Source organism: Theropithecus gelada, chromosome 16, assembly GCF_003255815.1.
Source record: "Theropithecus gelada isolate Dixy chromosome 16, Tgel_1.0, whole genome shotgun sequence".
Lineage (NCBI taxonomy): Eukaryota > Metazoa > Chordata > Mammalia > Primates > Cercopithecidae > Theropithecus > Theropithecus gelada.
Genome location: NC_037684.1, coordinates 25,631,610 through 25,657,839, shown reverse-complemented (window position 1 = coordinate 25,657,839; position 26,230 = coordinate 25,631,610). Strand labels below are relative to the sequence as shown.

Below are 26,230 nucleotides of genomic sequence, written 5' to 3'. Positions count from 1 at the left end.
GCAAACTACTATGCACATTAATTTGGCTAACACACAGAGTTCTCAGAATGGATCTCAAAGCCCCCCTATTCATCATTCATTCATCAACAATCTGAACGGCCTACTATGTGCCATGCATTGATGAACAAGAGGTATAGCCATTTTTTCTTTTTTTAAGACATAGTTTTGCTCTTGTTGCCCAGGCTGGAGTGCAATAGTGCGATCTTGGCTCATGGCAACCTCTGCCTCCCAGGTTCAAGCGATTCTCCTGCCTCAGCCTCCCAAGTAGCTGGGACTACAGGCGTGTGCCACCACACCTGGCTAATTTTTCTATTTTCAGTAGAGATGGGGTTTCACCATGTTGGCCATGCTGGTCTGGAACTCCTGACCTCAGGTGATCCGCCCGCCTCGGACTCCCAAACTGCTGGGATGACAGGCTTGAGCCACTGCGCCTGGCCCTACTATTTATATTTTTAATGTAAAACAATTTAGGATACAGCAGCCACTGAAGAAAAATATCACCACAGGGAAAACCGTAAATGACTTCAGGTCCTCCACTCCCCTGAAGCTTCGTTAAGGTGCCACCAGTTTCAATACAAGTGCTTTTCAATCACACCACTTTCATATAAAAGTCCACAAGGCACCTAGGGAGGAACACCGGCATTAATTTCCTCATTGTATTCCTGAATCTATTCCAAAACCTTGGACCTTTCACAATCTTTCCAAACTGCTAATGTGATTCTTAACACAATTGAGGAGGCTACTGCACCCTGGGCTACAGGTTCTAGTATAACTGATTATAGCTGAACTTTTTGTAAATTCCACCTCAATAGCGTTAAACCAACACGTCTAAATGTAACACCAATTTATGAAAAACCCTCACTTGAAACTTTGAAAAAGAGGTAAAATACGGCCGGGCGCGGTGGCTCACGCCTATAATCCCAGCACTTTGGGAGGCCGAGGCGGGAGGATCACGAGATCAGGAGTTTGAGACCAGCGTGACCAATATGGTGAAAGCCCATCTCTACTAAAAATACAAAAATTAGCCGGGCGTGGTGGCGCGTGCTTGTAATCCTAGCTGGTGGGGAGGCTGAGGCAAGAGAATCGCATGAACCCGGGGAGGTGGAGGTTGCAGTGAGCCAAGATCGTGCCACTGCACTCCAGCCTGGCGACATAGGGAGACTCTTCTCAAAAAAAAAAGAAAAAAAAAAAAAAGAGGTAAAATATTGCTCACTCTGTATTCAAATTTTCCAATAAGGAAAAGTTGGCTAAAAACAGAAGGGCCCACGAAACAAATATTACCTCACAATCTCACATACTTACTTTTCCTGTGTCTCCCAATTTCTCGCACCGCACACGATCTAACAATCTCTCACTACCTCACTCCGTTCCTTAACTATTAACTCATCTACGCATTTTTACAATTTCATCAACTTTGTGAGACCAGTTACCATCCCAGACAAAAACGTATGGAACTAATTTTGAATCAAAGCAAGAGCTGCACTTGGACATTTTTAACTCCCCAAAGGAATCATGGAGTGAAGGTAGTAGGAAACCTGGAAAAGTAAAAAAGGCGTATTCAATCCTTTCTTCACAATTATCCTTACAGCCTCCCCACTGTAAGGACCCATCAGGAAGCAAGGGAGGCCTCCTTTCCCCTTTATTCTTACACACCTTACAGAAATATTCTCGGGATCTCCGCCCTACTTATCCTAACAGCTCCTCCCCTTCCAGAGCCAGGCCCAGCAAACGCCTGCCCCTCCCCCTCCGTGCCCCCTTTCCCAAATTATTCCACACATCTCCTCCTCCAATCAGCACACCTTGTGGGGCCCAGAGCCCTCTTCCAATTCACTCGAAGTTACTCCCCCGTAGTCCTGCAAAGCCAGGTTCCTCTGGCAGTCCCGGCCGGACCCAGGGTCCTCCGAAAACAGTTACAAACCTCGGGTCGTGCGGTCGTCAGCCCCTCCTCATGCCTATCCAAGCCTCAAGCCTGTCCCCTTCCGCCCTATCCCGCAGCCGCCCAGGCAAGCAACACTGTCCCACACCACTCGGGCTCCGAAGAGCAGCCCCAAGTGCTCGGCCCACCCCGAAGCGCTTTAGTCTCAGGCTCAGGATTCGCACCCCGCCCTCTCCATCCTTCACGCAGCTGGCACGGACGCCTCAGCGCCAGGCGGAGAGCTCAGCGCGGGAAGCAGAGAAGCAGGACGCTGGACCCGGGCGCGCTCCCCGCTCCTAACCTCCGCCTAGAAAGCGCGGCCCCTAACGCAGGGCTCCCGCCGCCGCCGCCGCGCCCCCTCCCCCAGCTCTCCCGCCTCCAGCGGGCTCCTCACCTCAGAGCAGCGCCCAAGAGCCCGAGAGGAATCGGTACTGCGCTACTGGCGCGTCGCGTCAGGTCGCCTGGGGGAGTGGCGCCCAGGAAGGCAGCAAGCCGGGTGGCCGCAGTGGAGCCCCTCACTGAAGCGGCGTACCGCAGGCCCCAGCCAACGGCCCTCCCCTCAGCCGAACAAAAGAGCCTCGCACTCTGCGCTGCCCGCCGCCTGCATCGCGCAGGCGCGACGACCCGCCGCACGGCACCATGGGCCTCGGGGGGGTCTGTCCAAGACTACAAGGCCCGAAGCGCAGTGCGCCGCGCACGCACAGTAGGCGAGGGTGGTAGGGATTTCTAGTTTTTAAACTGTAACGGTGGAGGGACTGCAGCGTAGAGCGTTGTAACCTAGAAAATTAGAACACATGGGCCAGGGACCGTGGCTCACGCCCGTCATCCCAACACTTTGGGAGACCGAGGCGGGTGGATCACCTGAGGTCAGGAGTTCAAGACCAGCCTTACCAAAAAGGTGAAACCCTGTCTCTACTAAAAATACAAAAATTAGCCGGGCCTGGTGGCAGGCGCCTGTAGTGCCAGCTACTCAGGAGGCTGAGACACGAGAATTGCTTGAACTTGGGAGGCGGAGGTTGCAGTGAGCCGAGATCCAGCCACTGCACTCCAGCCTGGGCGATGGAGCAAGACTCTATCTCAAAAAAAAAAAAAAAAAAAAATAGAACATAAGATTTTCATAAACGAGCCCCTTTGATGCTTGGCCCCCAAAAATCAACCACTTCTGGACAGTTCTGTAATTCACATCCTCAAAATTTTTGAATTTCAGATTCTTCACCAGAACTTTATCATATCTCCGCTGCCTCAAATTTCCAATGATTTCTTAGTCCTCAAATCTCTACCTCCTCAAATCTCTGTAAAATTCCTACTTAGGCCGGTACGGTGGCTCAAGCCTATAATCCCAACACTTTGGGAGGCGGAGGTGGGTGGATCACCTGGGGTGAGGGGTTCAAGACCAACCTGGCCAACATGGTGAAACCCCATCTCTACTAAAACACAAAAATTAGCTGGGCATCGTGGCAGGCGCCTGTAGTCCCAGCTACTCGGGAGGCTGAGGGAGGAGAATCGCTTGAACCCAGGAGGCAGGAGTTGTAGTGAACCGAGATCGCACCATTGCACTCCAACCTCGGATAACAAGAGTGAAACTCTGTCTTAAAAAAAAAAAAAATTCCTGCTCAGTGTTAAGATTATTTCCCCTTCCCGGTCTTCCCTGATTCCCTAGAGTAGGTTAGGTCCCCCTGTAGGCCTCTCATAGCTTCCTAAATTTCCCCCTTTTTATTGGCTGCGCCACAAAAATGTCCCCTTTTTCATTGTCATTTGTGCCCACCTTTTTCAGTGTCATTAATCTCCTTCAGCACCTTTCACTCAATCATCCCAATGAAACACACAATTAGGAAAAAACCATGTTTTTAAGCCACAATATAACCAAAGTTTTTTGTTTTGTTTTTTTTTAATTTTAAAGTATCCTTCTAATCAGGAGGAAGAGGGAAAACTCTATTGCACTCTACCCCAAAAGGCAGCAGTTTGCTTTTATAAAACAGTTTTGCTGATGCAGGCACTGTTCAGGGCAGGAGTTTGCATTTATGACAGTTTTGCTGATGCAGGCACTGTTCAGGGCTCTGGAGAACTGTCATGTAGGAAGAACCTAGCCCAGCAACATCATAATAGAGTTTAGTTAAAAGAGCTTCAAGAAAGCACAGAGGACAGGTGAAACCAGCTGGACTTCCTGCTTCAAGTGAGTACGTGGAGAACTTTTCTGTCTTACAAGAGGATTGTAAAACACCAATCAGCACTCTGTACCTAGTCTTACAAGAGGATTGTAAAATGCACCAATCAGCACTCCGTAAAAACCACCCAATCAGTCCTCTGTAGCTAGCAAGAGGATTGTAAAATGCACCAATCAGCATTCTGTAAAATGCACCAATCAGCGTTCTGTAAAATTCACCAATCAGCAGGAATCTGAAAGTAGCCAATCGTGGGGAGGACTGAAAAAAGGGCACTCTGATAGGACATAAATGGAAAATGGGTGGGGACAAATAAGGGTGTAAAACCTGGGCCCTTCTTCACACACCCCCCGCCCCCGCCCCCACCCCACTTTCTCGCCAGCCAGCAATAGCAACTGGTTAGGTCCCCTTCCACGCTGTGGAAGCTTTGTTCTTTCGCGTTCTTTTGCTTTTCACAATAAATCTTGCTGCTGCTCACTCTTTGGGTCCCCGCCAGCTAAAGAGCTGTTTTTAACACTGTGAAGGTCCGCGGCTTCATTCTTTACCTCAGGGAGGCCACGAACCCACCGGAAGGAACCAACTCTGGACACAAAGACAGCAATTCTTCCTGAAACATTTGGGCTGGGTTTCTATGAAGAAGCAAGTGAGAAGCATCGACTCACTTCCTCCTGTAGTGTACTGTTTTTGAATGTGATAATGATGAGAAAATTAGTTGTAATGATAAGTAGCTACTATTAATGAGTGGTTTTTTTTTTTTTTTTTTTTCCTGAGGCAGAGTCTTGCACTGTTGCCCAGGCTGGAGTGCAATGGCAAGATCTAGGCTCACTGCAACCTCCCCCTCCTGGGTTCATGCAATTCTCCTGCCTCAGCCTCCCAAGTAACTGGGATTACAAGCGCACGCTACCACGTACAGCTTATTTTTTTGTATTTTAGTACAGACGGGGGTTTCACCATGCTGCCCAGGCTGGTCTCGAACTCCTGAGTTCAGGCAATCCAGCTGCCTCAACCTCCCAAAGTGTTAGGATTACGGGCGTGAGCCACCACATCTGGTTTATTTTTTATTTTATTTTATTATTATTTTTTGAGACAGAGTCTAACTGTCACCCAGGCTGGAGTGCAGTGGCATGATAGTGGCTCACTGCAACCTCCACCTCCCGGGTTCAAGTAATTATCCAGCCTTGGTCTCCTGAGTAGCTGGGATTACAGGCGCCCACCACCATGCCCAGCTAATTTTTTTGTTTCCTGAGACTGAGTCTTGCTCTGTCACCCAGGCTGGAGTGCAGTGGTGAGATCTCGGCTCACTGCAACCTCCACCTCCCGGATTCAAGCAATTATCCAGCCTCAGCCTCCTGAGTAGCTGGGTTTACAGTCGCCCGCCACTGTGCCTGGCTAATTTTTGTATTTTTAGTAGAGAGGGGGTTTCACCATGTTGGCCAGGCTGGTCTCAAACTCCTGACCTCAAGTGGTCTCACCACCTCGGCCTCCCAAAGTGCTGGGATTACGATTACAGGTGTGAGCCACCGTGCCCGGCCTTAATTTTTGTATTTTTAGTAGAGATGGGGTTTCACTGTGTTTTCAGGCTGGTCTTGAACTCCTAACCTTGTGATACCCCCCCACCGCCCGGGTCGTGGCCTCCCAAAGTGCTGGGATTACAAGTGTGAGCCACCACGCCTGGCCTATTTTTTTTTTTCTTTTTTGAGACAGAGTCTCTTGCTCTGTCACTCAAGACTGTGGTGCAGTGGCGCGATCTTGGCTCACTGAAACCTCCATCTCCAGGGTTCAAGCGATTCTCCTGCCTCAGCCTCTGAGTAGCTGGGATTACAGGTGTGTGCCACCACACCCGGCTTATTTTTCTGTATTTTTAGTAGACATGGGGTTTCACCATGTTGGCCAGGATGGTCTGAATCTCTTGACCTCATGATCTGCTCGCCTTGGCCTCCCAAAGTGGTGGAATTACAGGCGTGAGCCACTGCCCTCGGCCGATTCGATTCTTTTCTTATAAGGGTAACTCAGTCATCATAATCTTGCTCAAGACAATATTTGAAACGATATTGCTCATGTCCACAGGAAATGCATCTGTCACATCCAGTCTCTAAAATCACAAGTAGGCCTGGTGAGGTGGCTCATGCCTATAATCCCAGTACTTTGGGAAGCCAAGCTAGGAGGATTGCTTGAGGCCAGAAGTTAGAGATTAGCCTGGGCAATATAGTGAGACCCTGTATCTACAAAAAAAAAAAGTCAGGTGTGGTGGTACACGCCAGTAGTCCCAGTTACGCAGAATGCTGAGGCAGGAGGATCACTTGGGCCAGGGAGTTTGAGGCTGCAGTGGGCTATGATTTCACTGCCAGTGCACTCCACCTGGGTGACAGAGCAAGACCATATCTCAGAAAAAAAAAGAAATAATAAATAAAGAAAAATAAAAAAGAAAATCACGAATAATATGGAGAAGGAAAATATTATTTTAGACCTTCTTTACAGCATGTCTATGGGATTAACAGTAATGATGAATAAAAGGAATGGCTTATAGACAGCACTCAGTAAATAGTAGCTCTTTTAGATTCAGTAGATGGCTGCTTCTGAGATATGATAAAAGGAGTAGAGGAAGTATAGAACTTTAAAAATATCTTCCTCCACATTGAAATTCTTTGTTTCATTTTGACCACTACTTGATATTCTGTTGTTAAAGATGTATTCATTTGAGGTTAACAAGTACCCTCTTTTAAAATGCAAATAAACTTAAAGCTATCGCTTCTCTGTTACCGCTGGTCAATCCGATTCTCAGGGCGATTTCCTGGTAGTAACTGGACTCTAATTAAAATATACACTTCTCAAATTATGCACTCATAGCCCTGAGTTTGATTGGTTTTCTTCTGCTAAGGGATCAGTGCTGGAGAAGTGCTTATCATTTGCTAGCATTTCAGGTATGATAAGGATTGGCCCCATTATCAAGTGTTAGAAACTACTGTTGAAAAATATCTGGCCGGGTGCGGTGGCTCATGCCTGTAATTTCAGCACTTTGGGAGGCTGAGGCGGGTGGATTACCTGAGGTCACGAGTTCAAGACCAGCCTGGCCAACACCATCTCTACTAAAAATACAAAAAATTAGCTGGGTGTGGTAGTACATGCCTGTAATCCTAGCTACTTGGGAGGCTGAGGCAGAATGGCTTGAACCCGAGAGGCAGAAGTTGCAGTTAGCCGAGATTGCGCCATTGCACTCCAGCCTGGGCAACAGAGTGAAACTCTGTCTCAAAAAAAGGAAAAAAAAAATACGCTAGGCCGGTGTCGTGATGCCCCACTCCTGTAATCCCAGCACTTTGGGAGGCCGAGGCGGGCAGATCACCTGAGTTCAGGAGTTCGAGACCAGCTTTGCCAACATGATAAAACCCTGTCTCTACTAAAAATACAAAAATTAGCAGGGCATGGTGGTGGGCACATGTAATCCCAGCTACTCAGGAGGCTGAAGGAAGGAGAATCGCTTGAACCTGGGTGGCGGAGGTTGCAGTGAGCACAGATTGTGCTATTGCACTCTAGCTTAGGCAACAGAGTGAAACTCCGTCTCAAAAAAAAAAATAAAACCAGGCTTGGTGTCACATGTCTGTAATCCCAGCACTTTGGGAGGCCGAGGCGGGTGAATCACCTAAGGCTGGGAGTTCCAGACCAGCCTGGCCAACATGGTGAAACCCTGTCTCTATTAAAGATACAAAAATTAGCCAGGCGTAGTGGCAGGCGCCTGTAATTCCACCTACTCAGGAGACTGTGACAGGAGAATTGCTTGAAACCCAGGGGAAGGAGGTTGCAGTGAGCCGAGATTGCACCACTTTACTCCAGCCTGGGCGAAGAACGAGACTCTGCCTCCAATAAACAAAAAAATTAGCTGGGCATGGTGGCACATGCCTGTAATCCCAGCTACTCGGGAGGCTGAGGCAGGAGAATTGCTTGAACCCAAGAGGCAGGGGTTGCAGTGAGCTAAGATCGTACCATTGCACTCCAGCCTAGGAGATGAGAGCGAAAGCAAAACTCTATCTCAAAAAAAAAATAAATAAAAATAAATAAAAATAAAAAGAAATGAAAAGAAAAATACCCTAAAGGGATGGGCACAGTGGCTCACCCCTGTAATTCCAGCATTTTGGAAGGACGAGGTAGGAGAACTGCTTGAGCTCAGGAGTTCAAGACCAGGCCGGGCAACATAGTGAGACCTCATCTATACAAATAATAATAAAAAATTAGCCGGGCATGGTGGCACACACCTATGGTCCCAGCTACTTAGGAGGCTTGAATAGGAGGATCACTTGAGCCCAGGAGGTCGAGGCTGTCTTAATATTAAGACATGTGAGGCCAGGCATAGTGGCTCACACCTGTAATCCCAGCACTTTGGGAAGCCGAGGCGGGTGGATCATGAGGTCAGGAGTTCAAGACCAGCCTGACCAATATGGTCAAACACCGTCTCTACTAAAAATACAAAAATTAGCCGGGCATGGTGGCACGTGCCTGTAATCCCAGCTAGTCAGTAGGCAGTTTCTTGAGACTTTCCTGAGGAGATCAGTGATGAATTTAATAAATGTGATTTTTTTTACATTGAATAAATGCATTAACATTGACTGATCTGCATAATTCTGTACCAGTATTTTTAAAATGGCTTCAGACTCCCTGTTGCACTTAACCTTTTTTTTTTTTTTTTGAGATGGAGTCTCACAGTGTCTCCCAGACTGGAGTGCAGTGGCGTGATCTCGGCTCACTGCAAGCTCCACCTCCTGGGTTCACGCTATTCTCCTGCCTCAGCCTCCCGAGTAGCTGGGACTACAGGCGCCCGCCACCACGCCTGGCTAATTTTTTGTATTTTTAGTAGAGACAGGGTTTCACCGTGTTAGCCAGGATGGTCTCGATCTCCTGACCTTGTGATCCACCCGCCTCGGCCTCCCAAAGTGCTGGGATTATAGGTGTGAGCCACCACACCCGGCCTGCACTTAACCTTTTTTTTTTTTTTTTAGACGGAGTCTCGCTCGGTAGCCCAGGCTGGAGTGAGTGGCCGGATCTCAGCTCACTGCAAGCTCCGCCTCCCGGGTTCCCGCCATTCTCCTGCCTCAGCCTCCCAAGTAGCTGGGACTACAGGCGCCCGCCACCACGCCCAGCTAGTTTTTTGTATTTTTAGTAGAGACGGGGTTTCACCGTGTTAGCCAGGATGGTCTCGATTTCCTGACCTCGTGATCCGCCTGTCTCGGCCTCCCAAAGTGCTGGGATTACAGGCGTGAGCCACCGCGCCCGGCCCACTTAACCTTTAAGAAATGACTCCATCTCCAAGGTGGTGTGTACTTAAAAAATAAATAAATAAATAAACACTTCCAGTCTCGGCAACATAGGAAGCCTCTATCTGTATAAAAATTAAAAAAATTAACCGAGTATGGTGGCACACACCTGTGGTCCCAGCAGCTCCAACGGCTGAGGTGGGAGGATGGCTTGAGCCCTGGAGGTTGAGCCTGCAGTAAGCTGTGATCCTGCCACTGCACTCCAGCCTGGGCAACAGAGCAGGAACCTGTCTCAAAAAAACAAAGAAAAGTTACCATTTGTTGAATTTGGGTAGTATCAAAGAAGAATATTCAAAATTGTTTGAGAAGGCTAAATATACTCTTCCTTTTCTCAACTACATATCTATTTAAGGCTGAATTTTCTTAATGTACCAAAACAACAGAGCACAACAGAGAAAGGGGAAGCACATAAGAGAATCCAGCTATCTTCCTTAATTTTTTTTTATTTTTATTTTTTTACAATGGAGTCTCTCAGGCTGGAGTGTAATGGCGCAATCTTGGCTCACTGCAACCTCCGACTCCTGGGTTCAAGCAATCCCCCTACGTCAGTCTCCTGAATAGCTGGGATTACAGGTACCCATGACTATGCCCAGCTAATTTTTGTAGTTTTAGTAGAGACAGGGTTTCACCGTGTTGGCCAGGCTGGTCTCGAACTCCTGACCTCAGGTAATCCACCCGCCTCCAGCTCCCAAAGCGGTGGGATTACAGGCGTGAGGCACCGTGCTCGGCCCCTTTCTTTTCTTCGTTTTAGCTGTTTTTCTTTTTTTCAGACAGGGTCTTGCTCTGCAGAGATCAGGGCTCCCTGCAGCCTCGAACCCCTGGTTCAAGCCTTCCTCCTGCCTCAGCCTCCCTAGTAGCTGGGACTACAGGCACATGCCACCACGCCTGGCTAATTTTTAAATTTTTTTTTTGCAGAGACGAGAGTCTCCCTAAATTGGTAGGGCGTGTCTCAAGACTAGCCTCAAGCGATCCTCCCGCCTCGGCCTCTCTAATAAGTGTTGGGATTACAGACGTGAGCCACCGCGCTAGACTTGCTGAAATTATCTTTAAATAAGTTGTTAAAAGACCATCGCAAAAATCACATTGAACGGTTTTCTCTTGCTCCCTAGCTGCATGATGCTGCTTCGAGTTTGTTTCGGTGTGAGCCATCTGAGTCGCCGGACCCTCTCGAGTCTGGCTTTCACTCTGACAATCGGTCAGTGGCTTTACGAATCGGAATCGGAGTCCCCTTGATAGCTCCGCTGGGGAACAGCAAACTACGAGGTTCCAATGGTGACTCTCGGGACTTAGTGAGGATCCAGGGATGTGGGCTTCCTAAAGCCCCGAACCTCCCACACTGCAGACCGTACCTCGCATTAAGGGAACAAGAGTAACAACCCCCTCACACCCCTCTGCTCTCGCGACCCACTGGCTGACCGTTGCAGACGCCCCCTGGCCGCTGATTGGCTTCCCCTGACAGTGGGCGGAACGCGGCCCCGGATTGGATATCCGGGCCCATTCGCCGTCCCTCACCCCGCACCTGCGTCCACTCTCTAGCGTCCCAAGTGAGTGGAGGGGGGATCCCGACTCCAGTCCCGGGCCTTGGCAAGCGGAACTGCACTGTTCGGAAGCGGGAATCCCACTCAGAGCCCGGGCCTGTAGAGGCGGGGCGTCCTGGGCAGCCGGGGTTGGGGCGTCTCCCGTCGTGCACTGGGGCACCGGCGACTCACCCGGAAGGAGAAGCCGTGATCTGGCTATATGGTGGGGCGCGGGCGGTGTCGCTGTGGGGAGCTGGTGCTGTTCTCAGGTGAGAGTGCGTGGGCGGGGCCCCGGGGAGTAGGGGCTGCGCTCAGGTGAGGGGGCGTGGGCTTGAGCGTCAGTAGTGGCACTCGGGATGGTGGCATCGCTTTACATCGTAGGGAAGGACTCTCTTACCACCCGGCATTAAGGCAAGGGCTTGCTGGGGATCCAAAAACCGACTTTTCAGTTTACCTTCAAAGTATATCTTTCACTTCCTACTTCCCAGGCTTAATCGGAAAGGAAGAAGGATCATGTGGACCTTTCGGTCCTAGTTTGTTGCGAATGGAGGAGGAGTGATAGTAGTAAAAGACTGGGGACATTTACTTAAACGGCTAAGACTGGGGGCAATGGCGAGTATTTTACGTGGACACGGGAGACTTGCGGTAGATTGTGGTCGCCGTTGTTAATTACCTTCCAAGTGAAAGGAGTAGGTTAGAGATGGACAAAAAGATGTAGCATAACTGCTTGGTTGAGATCACACAAAGCTTGGTCACAACTGGGAGCTTCCTCTATCTAGTACGTGTGATATTTATAATTGGAGGGAGAGCTTTTTGAATTGCTATCTGCCATCTGGCACTAAGGGCTCAAGATTGAGTAAGAAGGGACGGTAGTCTCAGTAGTTCCATCTACTTTAATCACCTGATTTTTTTCTTAACCTGTCGCTTGAAGTTGTTTAAATGGGAGAGAAAATAAATGGTGAGACTAAAGCCTTGCATTGTTACTATATTAGAAGCTTTACGATGAATCTACTTTGTAAACAGCAAACAATTGGGTACTCACCAGCGCTACTGGTGCTGGTACAGGTGAAGAAAGTGAAGGAAACTTCAGATGTGGTTGAAAGGGCCCAGGAAATGTAGTTAACACCGAGTTATGTAATTAGCTATGGTCACTGACTCTAGCCTTATTTGGATGACGTACAGATCCATCTCCCAGATTATAGAACTAAAGTTAAGAACTTTCTGCTTCTTCTCCAGAGGCAGAACTGAGCTTTTTCTTTTGAGGAGTGGTATCTGTGGGGAGGAATCTAATGAAGAATAGTGGTTGCTAGAAATTACTACTTGGTGTCTAGGTTTTTGTATTTGTTCCAGTGTTTGTTTGTTTGTTTTTGAGATAGGGTCTCGCTCTGTCGCCCAGGCTGGAGTGCAGTGGTGTGATCTTGGCTCACTGCAGCCTCCGCCTCCTGGGTTCAAGCGATTCTCATGCCTCAGTCTCCCGAGTAGCTGGGAGTACAGGCCCGCGCCACCATGCCCAGCTAATTTTTGTATTTTTAGTAGAGACGGAGTTTTTGCCGTGTTGGCCAGGCTGTTCTCGAACTCCTGGCCTCAAGTGTTCTGCCCGCCTCAGCTTCCCAAAGTGCTGGATTACAGGCAGGAGCCACTGCGCCAGCCCAGTGTTTTTAAGGACAGTTACAACTGAAACTTTCTTCCTTTTTTTTTTTTGAGACAGAGTCTCACTCTGTTGCCAGGCTGGAGTGCAGTGGTGCGATCTCTGCTCACTGCAGCCTCCACCTCCTGGGTTCAACTGATTCTCCTGCCTCAGTCTCCCAAGTAGCTGGGACTACAGGCACGCGCTACCACGTGCAGCTAATTTTTGTATTTTTAGTAGAGACGGGGTTTCACCATGTTGGCCAGGATGGTCTTGATCTCTTGACCTCGTGATCCGCCTGCCTGGGCCTCGCAAAGTGCTGGAATTACAGACATGAGCCACCATACCTGACCCATCTGGAGGTTTTTTTTGTTTGTTTGTTTGTTTGTTTTGACAATGGAGTCTCGCTCGCACTGCCACCTGGGCTGGAGTGCAGTGCAACCTCCGCCTCCCGGGTTCAAGTGATTCTCCTGCTTCAGCCTCCCAAGTAGCTGGAATTACAGGCACCTGCCACCACGCTCAGCTAATTTTTTGTATTTTTAGTAGAGACGGAGTTTCATTATGTTGGCCAGGCTGGCCTCTGGAGGTTTTTTTTTTAAAAAAAAGCCAGTTCACAGCTATTTGTTTCTGAGTGGTATTGGCCCCAAAGGAAAGAAGAATTTCTTCATGAAGGTAGTGCAGGGCCCTATGCAAACTCTTCCTGAGACCAAGTGTATGATGATCATTTCGTTACTAAATTATGGTCCTGAATTTGACAAACCTTTTTCAAGGTACAAAAGATGTATGATCTCCACTGAGTGGATGACTGTGATTTCCTTGTCATCGTCTTTCCCATTGTTGGTTTTGTTTAAAGACACTTCAGAGTATTTAACTCTCTGCTCCTGTGCAGGCAGTTTATCGAATGCCTGCAAAGAGAAGAGAAAAAAAAAAAAAACAACTTAAGGAGGTTAATTGTTCACAGCAAATGGGTCTGCTCTTTTTGGTTTCAGACATTTGACTAATATCTGGAATGTCATATATGGGTTGTTCTGGAATTGGAATTTCCCACCTTTCAGTTCAGGACCCCTTGAAGGTGGTGGCTGCATCAGATAAAAATCAGATTGTCAGCAAGAATACCATTTAAGATGGTACTGCAATCACAAAACCTTGGGTTTGCTCAACACCGTGTAGCCCAGTTTTGTCATGGACCATGCAGCTTCGTTTCTGCATGCAGTGTTTGTCTGTGGAGATACTTCTGGTATATTGGAGAGAATTGAAAAAGCTGTTTGCTTTGCTGATTTCATGGTGTAAACAAGTTCCCCTTCTTTTGAAATGTTAGTCTTGTGTTAGCAAAACATAAAATAGAAGGAAACTCATTACACAGTCTTCTAATGGTAAGGCAGAACTAATAAGAGAATGTGTTTAAAATTAATTGTGGGACTGTAAAAATGAGTGCGTATGTGAATGGGTATGGGGGAAGGAGAGGGAGGGCTCAGAGATATTAGAGATAGTCTTGTTTTCCCAGGAGCCAGCCTGGATCATTTGTTGGCAGTACATACTGGCTGAAGTCAGTTTTCATTTCAAGGTAAATTGGAAAGGGAAATTAAACCTTATTGTTCCGCTCTTAAGAGAGAAGGGGGTGGAGGCAGCAGCCAGGGTGGATGCTGTTGGAATAGTTCTAGAAGTAACAAGATTAGTGCTGTATTTTAACAGAAGGTGACATCATGGGCCTCATTGGACTTGAGTAACCCTGTGCTGCAGCCTTCATGGTCCCCTTGTCGGAGTGGGTGATGTCGCTATACATGTAAACTGCCACATTGGGGAAAATCAGGGCTGAGGCTTTAATGAATCTTTACAAAGGAGCAGAATGCATCCTGGGTCGACCTGTGCAGCTGTGGGGTGCTTGGGCAGAAGTACAAACCGGATGGCATGTCAGGAGAGGAAGTCATTAGAACAGTTGGCTTGGGTTCCAGAGTATGGATTGGATACAGGGAAGGTCCCAACTGGGCAACCCACTCAGGTGCTCCTTGGAGTGCTCTAGCTCTATGATTCACCTGTGAGGAGGTGACTGGTGTTAGTGAGACTGGGAGAAATGCAGAAGCATTGGTGTTTGTGGGGACTTGGTTGTCTCTAGACAGCCGGGAGGGGGCGCTATTAGGCTTGCTTTCAAAGCTGTGATCTGAGTGCTCACCAGACCCTGTTGTGCCTGCGTTCTTGAAGGCAAAAGTTTTACATCTGGACCCGCCTGTTTTGGCTGCATGTGACAAACTTTCTGTAGACTCCAACACCCTTTGGAGGGGAGAGGTGGCCTAGTTGAGGGCCTGGTCTGAGAAGGGAGGCAAATTCCCCAGGGCCTTTTAGCTTGGCATTGAGCTAATGGGTATTTTTTTTTGCTTCCTCTTAAGTTTTACAAAAACAAAAAGTGTTGCCTGGGTTTCCCCACGGGCGTCTATTAAAAACTTTCAGGGTTTTCCCTGGTAAAGAATGGTAAGAACAGAGGCATACTAATCTTGATCCTGTATCCTCTGTCCCTCATCAGATGTTTTCTTCCAATGGGCTTTTGGTGTAGGATGTCGGAGAACCAAGAACAGGAGGTAAGAGTGTGGTCTCCAGAGAACAGGTAGGTAAAAGTTGGAGAGGGGATTTAGGAGGAAAGAGGACACAGATGCAAATCATTACTCAGTAGTGTTCTTCCTGCAGTATTACTTTGGTGGTTCTGATGCGCTCAAAATAAAGTCAGGAGAAAGAAATCAATAGCAGAGGCATTCCTAGGAAATGGGGTTCCATTCTGACTAAATTTTCCATTGATTGGAATATACTGGAATGTAAGCTTCATGGGGGCAGGGACTTATGTCTCTTGTTCATGCTTTATCCCCAGTGCCTAGAATAGTGTCTGACACGTAGTGGGGCTCAGTAAAAATTTGTTGAATTGAGTGATTGAATTGAGTGAATGAATGAAATGAATGAATGAAAGTTGGTGTTGAATGAATGAAAGTTGGTGTTGGGTGGAAAAATCTAGCAACCTGTGTTGTCAGAGCTGCCTTGCTCTGTAGCTGAAGCTGAGGGAGTTTTTCTTACCTACAGGAGGTGATTACAGTGCGTGTTCAGGACCCCCGAGTGCAGAATGAGGGCTCCTGGAACTCTTATGTGGATTATAAGATATTCCTTCATGTGAGTGCATCAAGCTTCTGTATTGGGGTCAACGCTCTGCAGAGCTGAGGGGCTTGTACTGAGGTGTAACCTTTTTTTTTTTGAGATGGAGTTTTGCTCTTGTTGCCCAGGCTGGAGTGCAGTGGTGTGATCTCGGCTTACTGCAACCTCTGTCTCCCGGGTTCAAGCGATTCTCCTGCCTCAGCCTCCCAAGTAGCTGGGATTACAGGCATGTGCCACCATGCCCAGCTAATTTTGAATATATATTTTTTTAGTAGAGACGGGGTTTTATCATGTTGGCCAGGCTGGTCTTGAACTCCTGACCTCAAGTGATCCACCCTCCTTGGCCTCCCAAAGTGCTGGGATTACAGGTGTGAGCCACCGCACACGGCAAGGTGTAACCTATTTTTGAGTGTTTCTGGTGGACCCGAGACAGAAGACTTGGAAGAAAGGGAGGGAGGAAAGGAAAGAGAGTTTGAGGTATGTCTTTGAGTTGCTTTTGGGCTGCCTGGTGGCACCTTGTTCTAGTTGGGGACCTGATCAGGTCTGTGGCCTGATGGCATGGCTCCTCAGTGAGAGCAGTGATAGGGAGCTTATGTGAACTTGTCTTTTTTCCACTAAACCCTTTTCATGTACTTCATGTGCTTTCATGTATAGACCAACAGCAAAGCCTTTACTGCCAAGACTTCCTGTGTGCGGCGCCGCTACCGTGAGTTTGTGTGGCTGAGAAAGCAGCTACAGAGAAATGCTGGTTTGGTGTGAGTTTGCTCTTGCTTCCTTCTTGGGTCTGTTTTGGGTGCTTATGTAGGTACTGGAGTTGACAATGAACAGAACTTGCAACATACCAGGCACTAAGGAAATTGGGAAATATGTTGTTTCTTTTTTTGTTTTTTGGGTTTTTTGTGTTTTTTTTTTTGACATAGGGTCTTGCTCTGTTACAGTGGCTGGAGTGCAGTGGCGCCCTCATGGCTTATTGCAGCCTCAACCTCCTGCGTTCTAGCAATCCTCCCACCTCAGCTTCCTGAGTGGCTGGGACTGCAGGTGCATGCCACTACATTTGCCTAATTTGGAAAATATTTTTGTCGAGATGGGGGTCTCCCTATGTTACTAGGGTGGTCTTGAACTCCTGGACTCAAGCAGTCCTGCCTTGGCCTTCCAAATTGTTGGGATTAGGTGTGAACCACCAGGCCCAGCTGGGAAATAATGTTTTTTTCTTTTTTTGAGATGGAGTCTTGCTCTGTTGCACAGGCTGGAGTGCAACGGCGTGATCTCATGCCACTGCATCCTCCGCCTCCCAGGTTGAAGCAATTCTTTCTGCCTCAGCCTCCCAAGTAGCTGGGATTACAGGTGCCCACCATTACGCCTACCTAGTTTTTGTATTTTTAGTAGAGATGGGGTTTCTCCATGTTGGCCAGGCTGGTCTCAAACTGCTGGACTCAAGTGATCCACCCGTCTCGGCCTCCCAAAGTGCTGGGATTATAGGCGTGAGCCACCGCTCCTGACTGGGAAATATGGTTTTTTTTTTTTTTTTTTTTGGAGACTGAGTTTTGCTCTTATTGCCCGGGTGCAGTGTCGGCTTACCGCAACCTCCACCTCCCGGGTTCAAGTGATTCTCCTGCCTCAGCCTCCTGAGTAGCTGGAATTACAGGCATGCGCCACTACTCCCGGCTAATTTTGTATTTTTAGTAGAGATGGGGTTTATCCATGTTGGTCAGGCTGGTCTCGAACTCCCAACCTCAGGTGATCCGCCTGCCTCAGCCTCCCAAAATTGCTAGGATTATACAGGACTGAGCCACCGCACCAGGCCCTTTTTTTTTTTTTTTTTTTGAGACGGACTCGCTCTGTCGCCCACGCTGGAGTGCAGTGGTGCAATCTCGGCTCACTGCAACCTCTGCCTCCCGGGTTCAAGCAGTTCTCTGCCTCAGCCTCCCGAGTAGCTGGGATTACAGGTGCCCGTCACCACACCCAGCTAATGTTTGTGTTTTTAGTAGCGATGGGGTTTCACCATGCTAGCCAGGCTGGTCTTGAACTCCGACCTCAGGCGATCCGCCTGCCTTGGCCTCCCAAAGTGCTGGGATTACAGGCGTGAGCCACCGCGCCTGGCCAGATATATCTTCTTAAATCATATTTTCAAGTCAGTGAAAAAAGTAGAATCTAATTTTGAGTATTTTTACCTAACAAAGCCATACTAACATCAAAAATCTTTTTCTTTCTTTATATACATATGTGTCTAGAGCTCAACAAATATACAGCTAACATTTTAAACACTTTAAATCTGCTTATCAGAAAATTTTAAGTACCTGGACTTATTTGAGAGGTAGTGTTTCCATCCACTCCACATGTAGGTGGCCTGTTGAGTGACTGAGTCAGTTAGTTAACATGTGGAACTGATAAGGCTGTTGCCATGGGGCAGGCCCTAAGAAACCAGGTGAAACTCCATTCCCCTGACAATTCTATATCCTCCAGCCTGGCCTGTTTTTTTTGTTTTTCCCTTTTTTTTTTTTTTTTTTTTTTTGAGATGGAGCTTAGCTATGTGAACCTCTGCCGGTTGTGGTGGCTCACGCCCAGCACTTTGGGAGACTGAGGCAGGTGGATCACAAGGTCAGGAGTTCAAGACCAGGCTGGTCAAGATGGTGAAACCCCATCTCTACTAAAAATACAAAAAATTAGCCAGGTGTGGTGGCAGGCGCCTGTAATCCCAGCTACTCAGGAGGCTGAGGCAGAGAATTTCTTGAAACTGGGAGGTGGAGGTTGCAGTGAGCTGAGATTGTGCCACTACACTCCAGCCTAGGCAACAGAGTGAGACTCTGTCTCAAAAACAACAACAACGAAAAAAAAAAAATGCAAGCTTCAGGAGCCTCAAACACCTGGGGTTAAGGGATTCTCCCACCTCAGCCTCCCAAGTAGCTGGGACTACAGGCATGTGCCACCATGCTCAGCTAATTTTTGTATTTTTTGTAGAGACAGGTCTCACTTTGTTGCCCAGGCTGGTCTCTCAAACTCTTTGGCCTCAAGTGGTCCTCCTGCCTCAGTCTCCCAAGTTGTTGGGATTACAGGTGTGACCCACTGCATCCCGCTCCAGTTTCTTCCTTTTTTTTTTTTTTTTTTTTTGAGACGGAGTCTGGCTCTGTCGCCCAGGCTGGAGTGCAGTGGCCGGATCTCAGCTCACTGCAAGCTCTGCCTCCCGGGTTTATGCCATTCTCCTGCCTCAGCCTCCCGTGTAGCTGGGACTACAGGCGCCCGCCACCTTACCTGGCTAGTTTTTTGTATTTTTTAGTAGAGACGGGGTTTCACCGTGTTAGCCAGGATGGTCTCGATCTCCTGACCTTGTGATCCGCCCGTCTCAGCCTCCCAAAGTGCTGGGATTAACAGGCTTGAGCCACCGCGCCCGGCCAGTTTCTTCCTTTTTAAAAACAATAGTTGATGGTTTGTGTGGATTTCTTTTTTTCTTTTTTTTTTTTTTTGAGGCGGAGGCTCACTCTGTCACCCAGGCTAAAGTGTAGTGGTGCAATCTCGGCTCACTGCAACCTCTGCCTCCTGGGTTCAAGGGATTCTCCTGCCTCATCCTCCTGAGTAGTTGGGATTACAGGTGCGCACCACCACTGCTGGCTAATTTTTGTATTTTTAGTAGAGACGGGGTTTCACCATTTTGGTCAGGCTGGTCTCCAACTCCTGACCTCATGATCTATCTGCCTTGGCCTCCCAAAGTGCTGGGATTACAGGTGTGAGCCACTGTGTCTGGCCTTTTTTTTTTTTTTTTTTAAGATGGAGTCTTGCTCCTGTCCCATCCAGCAGACTGGAGTGCAGCGGCGCGATCTCGGCTCACTGCAACCTCCACCTCCTGGGGTTCAAGTGATTCTCCTTCCTCAGCCTCCTGAGTAGGTGGGATTACAGGGGTGCGCCACCAAGCCCTGCTAATTTTCTTTTTTCTTTCTTTCTTTTTTTTTTGAGATGGAGTTTCGCTCTTGTTGCCCAGGCTGGAGTGCAATGGCTCGATCTCAGCTCACCGCAACCTCCACCTCCTGGGTTTAAGCGATTCTCCTACCTCAGCCTCCCGAGTAGCTGGGATTACAGGCATGTGCCACCACACCTGGCTAATTATGTATATTTATTTTTATTTATTTAAAAAAATTTTTTTTTGAGACAGAGTTTCACTCTTGTTGCCCAGGCTGGAGTACGATGGCATAATCTCAGCTCACTGCAACCTCCGCCTCCCAGTTTCAAGTGATTCTCCTGCCTCAGCCTCCCAAGTAGCTGGGATTACAGGCATGCACCACCATGCCCAGCTAAGTTTTTGTATTTTTAGTAGAGATGGGTTTCTCCATGTTGGTCAAGCTGGTCTCGAACTCCCAACCTTAGGTGATCCGCCTGCCTTGACCTCTCAAAGTGCTGGGATTACAGGCGTGAGCCACCATGCCTGGCCTAATTTTGTATTTTTAGTAGAGATGGGATTTCTCCATATTGGTCAGGCTGGTCTCGAACTCCTGAGCTCAGGTGATCCACCCGCCTTGGCCTCCCAAAGTGGTGGGATTACAGGTGTGAGCCACCGCACCCAGCCTACTTTTTGTATTTTGTATTTTTATTTTTGAGACAGAGTCTCACTCTTATCGCCCAGGCTGGAGTGCAATGGTGCGATCTCGGCTCACTGCAACCTCTGCCTCCTGTTTAAAGCAATTCAGACAGGGTTTCACCATGTTGGCCAGGCTGGTCTTGAACTCCTGACCTCAGATGATCCACCCACCTTTGCCTCCCAAAGTGGTGGAATTACAGGCGTCAGCCACCGCACCCGGCCGGTTTTTTTTTTTTTTTTTTTTGAGACGGAATCTTGCTCTGTTGCCCAGGCTGGAGTGCAGTGGCGTGATCTCAGCTCACTGCAAGCTCCGCCTCCCAGGTTCACGCCATTCTCCTGCCTCAGCCTTCCGAGTAGCTGGGACTACAGGCGCATGCCACCACGCCCGGCTAATTTTTTGTATTTTTAGTAGAGACGGGGTATCACAGTATTAGCCAGGATGGTCTTTATCTCCTGACCTCATGATCTGCCCGCCTCAGCCTCCCAAAGTGCTGGGATTACAGGCGTGAGCCACTGCGCCCGGCTGTTTTTTTTTTTTTTTTTTAAAGGAGACATGAGGTTTCATCATGTTGCCCAGGCTGGTCTTGAACTCCTGAGCTCAAGTGATCTGCCCACCTCAATCTCCCAAAGTGCTAGGATGACAAGCATGAACCACGGTACCTAGCCGGGAGTGGGTTTCATAAACAACATAGTGTGGCTGGGCTTGGTGGCTCACACATGTAATTCCAGTGCTTTGGGAGGTTAAAGAAGGAGGATCACTTGAGGCCAGGAGTTTGAGACCAGCCTGGGCAACAGAGCAATACTCTGTCTCTACAGATACCTAAGTAAATAAATAAATAAATTAGGTGCACACAGTGGCACGTGCCTGTAGTCATAGTTATTCTGGAGGCTGATGCAGGAGGATTACTTGATCCCAGGAATTTGAGGCTGCGGTGAGCTATGCTCATGATTATGCCACTGCACTTCAGCCTGGGCAACCTGGAGAGAGCAGCTTGGAAAGCAATACCTTGTCTCTAAAATCAAACAGACAAAAATAATGTATCAGCATGGGTTTTATAGTCATAGACCTGGTTCCGATATGAGCTTTGCTGCTTACTAGCTGTGTAACAGTGAGAAATTTACTTAATTTCTCTGATCTAAAGTGAGTTTACTAATATCTTTCTCATGGGGTTTTGGGATGACTAAATGAAATAATGTTTATAAAACATTTAGCACAGTCTGGCTTGACACTTGGCATGCAGTCAGTCAATGTTAGCACCACCCCTTATTAAAAGCTAATTGTGGCCAGGAGCCGTGGCTCATACCTGTAATCCCAGCACTTTGGGAGGCCAAGGCGGGTGGATCACGAGGTCAGGAGATCAAGACCATCCTGGCTAACACGGTGAACCCCCGTCTCTACGAAAAATACAAAAAATTAGCTGGGTGTGGTGGTGGGTGCCTGTAATCCTGGTTACTCGGGAGGCTGAGGCAGGAGAATGGCGTGAACCCGGGAGGCGGAGCTTGTAGTGCGCTGAGATCGCACCACTGCACTCCAGCCTGGGCGACAGAGCGAGACTCCATCTCAAAAAAAAAAAAAAAAAAAATGCTAATTGTATTGATGAGGCTTGTTTTCAAGGTATTTCCTTGATCAGAGGCTAGAATGACTATCTTAGATGTTAGAGTTATCGTGGGTGTTATATCATGTGGCTCCACAGGCCTGTTCCTGAACTTCCTGGGAAGTCAACCTTCTTCGGCACCTCAGATGAGTTCATTGAGAAGCGACGACAAGGTCTGCAGCACTTCCTTGAAAAGTGAGTAGACAGAACGGCTGGTGCTGGCCACTGAGGGTGGAGGCGGGGTGGAGGGAGGTGCCAGGCAGGATGGAGCTCCCTGCTCAGGTAACCAGAAGTTCTTCAGAGGATGGGGAATGGAGAGCAGTTCCTCAGGGTGATGCTCTGTGTTGTGCTACCTGTATTTTCCCCAGGGTCCTGCAGAGTGTGGTTCTCTTGTCCGACAGTCAGTTGCACCTCTTCCTGCAAAGCCAGCTCTCAGTGCCTGAGATAGAAGCCTGTGTCCAGGGCCGAAGCACCATGACTGTGTCTGATGCCATTCTTCGATATGCTATGTCAAACTGTGGCTGGGCCCAGGAAGAGAGGCAGAGCTCTTCTCACCTGGCTAAAGGAGACCAGCCTAAGAGGTAACTGGAGTACTCTTTGAGATAGCAGGGGCTAGGTTTGCTATAACCTGGACCAGAGAGGTGTCCATTTGTTAGGGAAAGTAATGTCATAGCATTGGTAGCCTTTCAAGAGATCTTGTTCTTTGGGTGTGTGGCTTTCTATCCAGGTGGGTCTGTGTTAACCTACCATTGGGTAGCAGGAGCTCCTACTGAAACCTGGGGAGAGAGAAGGGAAAGCTTTCTCATTTATTCGGTATTTTATTCCTCCTCCCTCCCTTATTTATTTTTATTTTTATTTTTTTTGTGGAGATAGAGGCTCACTCTTCTACCTAGGCTGGAGTGCAGTGGCATGATCTTGGCTCACTGCAACCTCTGCCTCCTGGGTTCAAGCGATTCTCCTGCCTCAGCCTCCTGAGTAGCTGGGATTACAGGCAAGTGCCACCATGCCCGGCTAAGTTTTGTATTTTTAGTAGAGGTGGGATTTTTGCCATGCTGATCAGGCTGGTCTCGAACACCTGACCTCAGGTGATCACCTGCCTCTGCCTCCCAAAGTGCTAGGATTACTGGCTAGGATTACCGTGCCTGGCCTAATAGCTTTATTGACATAAAATTTACCTGCCATAAAGTTTACCTTTTTAGGTACAGTTCAGTAGTTTTTAATATAGTCACAGGGTTGTATAACTGTCAGCCACCACAGTCAATTTTAGAACATTTTCATCACCCCAAAAGAAACCTTGTACCCGTGAGTAGTGACTCCCCTGTCCTTCCCTCCCCCGTAGCTCCTGGCAACCACTAGTCTACTTTCTGTGTCTATGCGTTTGTCTATTTTGGACATTTACACAAATGGAGTCATATGATTTGTGGTCTTTTGTAACCGGCTTTTTTCATCTAACATAATGTTTTCAAGGTTCATTCATATTTTATCATGCATCATTACTTCATTGCTCTTTTTTCTCCTTTTTTTCCCCCATTTTTATGGCTAAATAACAGTCCATTTGTATGGCTAAATAACCACATTTTGTTTATCCATTCACTTGCATTTATCTGTTTTTTTTTCTGAGACAGAGTCTTGCTCTGTCGCCCAGGCTGGAGTGCAGTGGCATGATCTCGGCTCACTGTAAGCTCCGCCTCCCAGGTTCACGCCATTCTCCTGCCTCAGTCTCCCGAGTAGCTGGGACCACAGGTGCCCACCATCATGCCCGGCTAATTTTTTGTATATTTAGTAGAGACAGGGTTTCACCGTGTTAGCCAGGATGGTCTCGATCTCCTGACCTTGTGATCCGCCTGCCTCAGCCTCCCAAAGTGCTGGGATGACAAGTGTGAGCCACCGTGCCCAGTCTTTTTTTTTTTTTTTTTTTTTAAATTGAGATAGGGTTTCGCCAGGTTGCCCAGGATGGTCTCCACCTCCCAGACTCAAATAATTCACCATGCCCAGCCATTTTTTTTTTTTTAATTGGGCAGCCTCCTGAGTCAGAATAGGCTCAGAGAGACTTCCCTTCCATTCATTTTTGTTTATATGTTCATACTCTTTTTTTTCTGAGACGGAGTCTCACTCTGTTGCCCAGGCTGAAGTGCAGTGGTGTGATCATAACTCACTGCAGCCTTGACCTCCCAGGTTCAAGCAATCTTCCCGCCTCAGCTTCCTGAGTAGCTGGGCAGGCACGTGCCAGCATCCGTGGCTAATTTATTTTTATTTTTTTGTAGAGATGGGGTCTCCCTATGTTACCCAAGCTGTTCATACCTTTCTTTTCCTTTTCTCACTCTTTTCCAGTTGCTGCTTTCTTCCAAGATCGGGTAGGAGGAACTCTCCCTCACCACCTCCCAGTGAAGAAAAGGACCATTTAGAAGTGTGGGCTCCAGTTGTTGACTCTGAGGTTCCTTCCTTGGAAAGTCCCACTCTCTCACCCCTCTCCTCACCATTATGCTGTGATTTTGGAAGACCCAATGAGGGAACCTCCACTCTTCAGTCTGTGAGGAGGGCTGTGGGAGGAGACCATGCTGTGCCTTTGGACCCTGGTCAATTAGAAACAGTTTGGGAAAAGTGAGCTCTGGGTTCTGCTCTGAGATGGTCAGAGAAGATACGGGCCAGGAGACTTACTCAGGTGGGACTGGGCACAGGGCAGGTATTGTGGGAGGCTGGGCTGCTTAGTGTCTTCTAGTCGCCTTTGCTTGGGCTGATTGACAGAGGTCAGTCATAACAGCCCCATATGCCTCTTCCATGGGAATAAATACTGTGCAGATGTTTGTAAGTTAAGCATAAGGCCCAGGGGCTGTTGATTTTGAACAGAACCCCATATTACTCTCCTGGGGGCTGAGTTTCTGTAGGTCATTTGTATGTAGGACCAGGAGTATCTCCTCAGGTGACCAGTTTTGGGGACCTGTATGTGGCAATTCTAAGCTGCCATATTGAACATTGTCCCAACGGGAGTGGTTGTGTTGTATCCCCATCTTGGCTGGCTTCAGTTTCTGCTGTAGCCCTAGAGCACTTTGTTTCTGGGAGGCTGGCCTCTTGCCTACCTTCTTGCATGGACAGTGGGATGAATATTTACTCTCCCACCTCCTTGCTTTTTCTTTCAATGATACCACTGAATGGAACTGGTGCTGTGACTTCTGCTGCTGGGGATTTATATCCCGAGACCTTAGCCTGGCTGAGTGGAGCCTGAGACCTGCACAACAGCTCATGGTCATGCCTGAGAGAGAAGTGGCTGGCCACAGCCAGAAGAAACAACAACAGCCAGGAGCCTTTATTTTGGAAAAGACTGTCGGGGCTGTCACTGTCTCTTCTGGTTATAAAGCGGAGACGTGGCTATCTTTTCTGCAGGGTTAGAGTGGGCTCCTTTCTTTTTTGAATCCTTTTCTTCTCCTTTGGTAACAGCTCCCTGCCTCCAGGGCTTCCACCGCGAGCATCTCTGCTGTATTGAGCAGTCCAGTGGGGGTGCGAGGGCTTTGTTTCTGCCTGCCTGAAAGAGAGGGCTCTGGGGATGGAGATGAGGAACAACACGCTCTCCTTCAGACAATGAGGCATTCTCTCCTCCTGCTGCCATTCTTCATCTCCACTGAGAGCCAGAGCTGGTAGGAGCCGAGTGCCACAGGCATTCTGCATTGCTTTACTCTTAGGTTTGCTTGTGTGATTCTTCCCCTGCCTTTCACCCACTCCTCCCTCATCTCACTATCCTACCCTGTCTGTGGGCTCTTTTACTAGCAGCCTATGCTGTGGGACTGTCATGGCATTTAGTTCAGAGTGGAGGGGCTTTGGCCTGAAATAAAATGCAAGTATTTAAGATTGTTGTTGCAATTTGTGTCTAACAAGCTGTAGCAGAGAGGGAGGGAGTGAGGGCTGGCAGTAGTTCCTTTCATAAATCATGAATTTATCAGCATGGAAATAATGGTTTAGAACTGTGCTCTGTAGCCCTCCTGCATTGTGTGTGCAGCTCAACTTCACCACTGGAGGAAGGATTGTCTTCCAAAGAGCTGGGATCCAACTCTTCTCACAGTTCTGGGCATGAACCTTGTTAGGTATAATTTACCTGATGCTGCTTCCATCCTCGCAGCCTGTCTGAGGTGCCAGGTGCTGAAAGAGAAATAAAGTTTGTCAACAGGCAGATGCAAAGCCCTGGCTGGTATTCATCCCTCTTTCCTGCCCGCCTCCCCTGGGTCTCTCCTTTATATGATGCAGCAGAGCAAGGCGAGGATAGAAAACCTACAGAGGCAAATCCAAAATGTCAGAAGAAGTTCATTTAAAAGGGGAAAAAAACTCCACGCGCAACCCTCACAAAAACCCGACAGATGCTAAGCTAATGGCATCCGCTTTGCCGATTGGTGGGGATGGCTCATGAATATTAATGAGCCCAA

The 26,230-nt window shown here is 48.2% G+C and overlaps 2 protein-coding genes across 7 annotated transcripts in view; one reads left to right on the top strand and one right to left on the bottom strand.

The window, feature by feature from the left end:
- Window positions 1-2,557, bottom strand: part of CBX1 (chromobox 1) — a 33,839-nt gene extending 31,282 nt beyond the window's left edge. For 2 of the 5 annotated variants that reach the window (XM_025363448.1, XM_025363451.1), the window contains exon 1: window positions 2,310-2,498. The gene's annotated coding sequence lies outside the window, so the exon portion shown is untranslated. Of the gene's footprint in view, window positions 1-1,799; window positions 2,244-2,309 lie in introns of those variants that run through there. The other 3 variants (XM_025363449.1, XM_025363452.1, XM_025363450.1) reach the window with 3 other exon arrangements.
- Window positions 2,558-10,865: 8,308 nt separating this feature from the next.
- SNX11 (sorting nexin 11) lies at window positions 10,866-25,661 on the top strand. Of its 2 annotated transcripts, XM_025362493.1 has the most exons (8): window positions 10,883-11,166; window positions 14,029-14,088; window positions 15,043-15,097; window positions 15,588-15,674; window positions 16,311-16,411; window positions 21,918-22,013; window positions 22,187-22,399; window positions 24,150-25,661. In XM_025362493.1, the coding sequence occupies exons 3-8, from the start codon at window positions 15,056-15,058 to the stop codon at window positions 24,421-24,423; spliced, it is 813 nt and encodes a 270-aa protein (XP_025218278.1). In that variant the 5' UTR covers window positions 10,883-11,166; window positions 14,029-14,088; window positions 15,043-15,055; the 3' UTR covers window positions 24,424-25,661. The 2 variants fall into 2 exon arrangements, with proteins under 2 accessions (XP_025218277.1, XP_025218278.1); XM_025362492.1 differs by lacking the exon at window positions 14,029-14,088 and having other exon boundaries at window positions 10,866-11,166.
- Window positions 25,662-26,230: the final 569 nt, after the last annotated feature.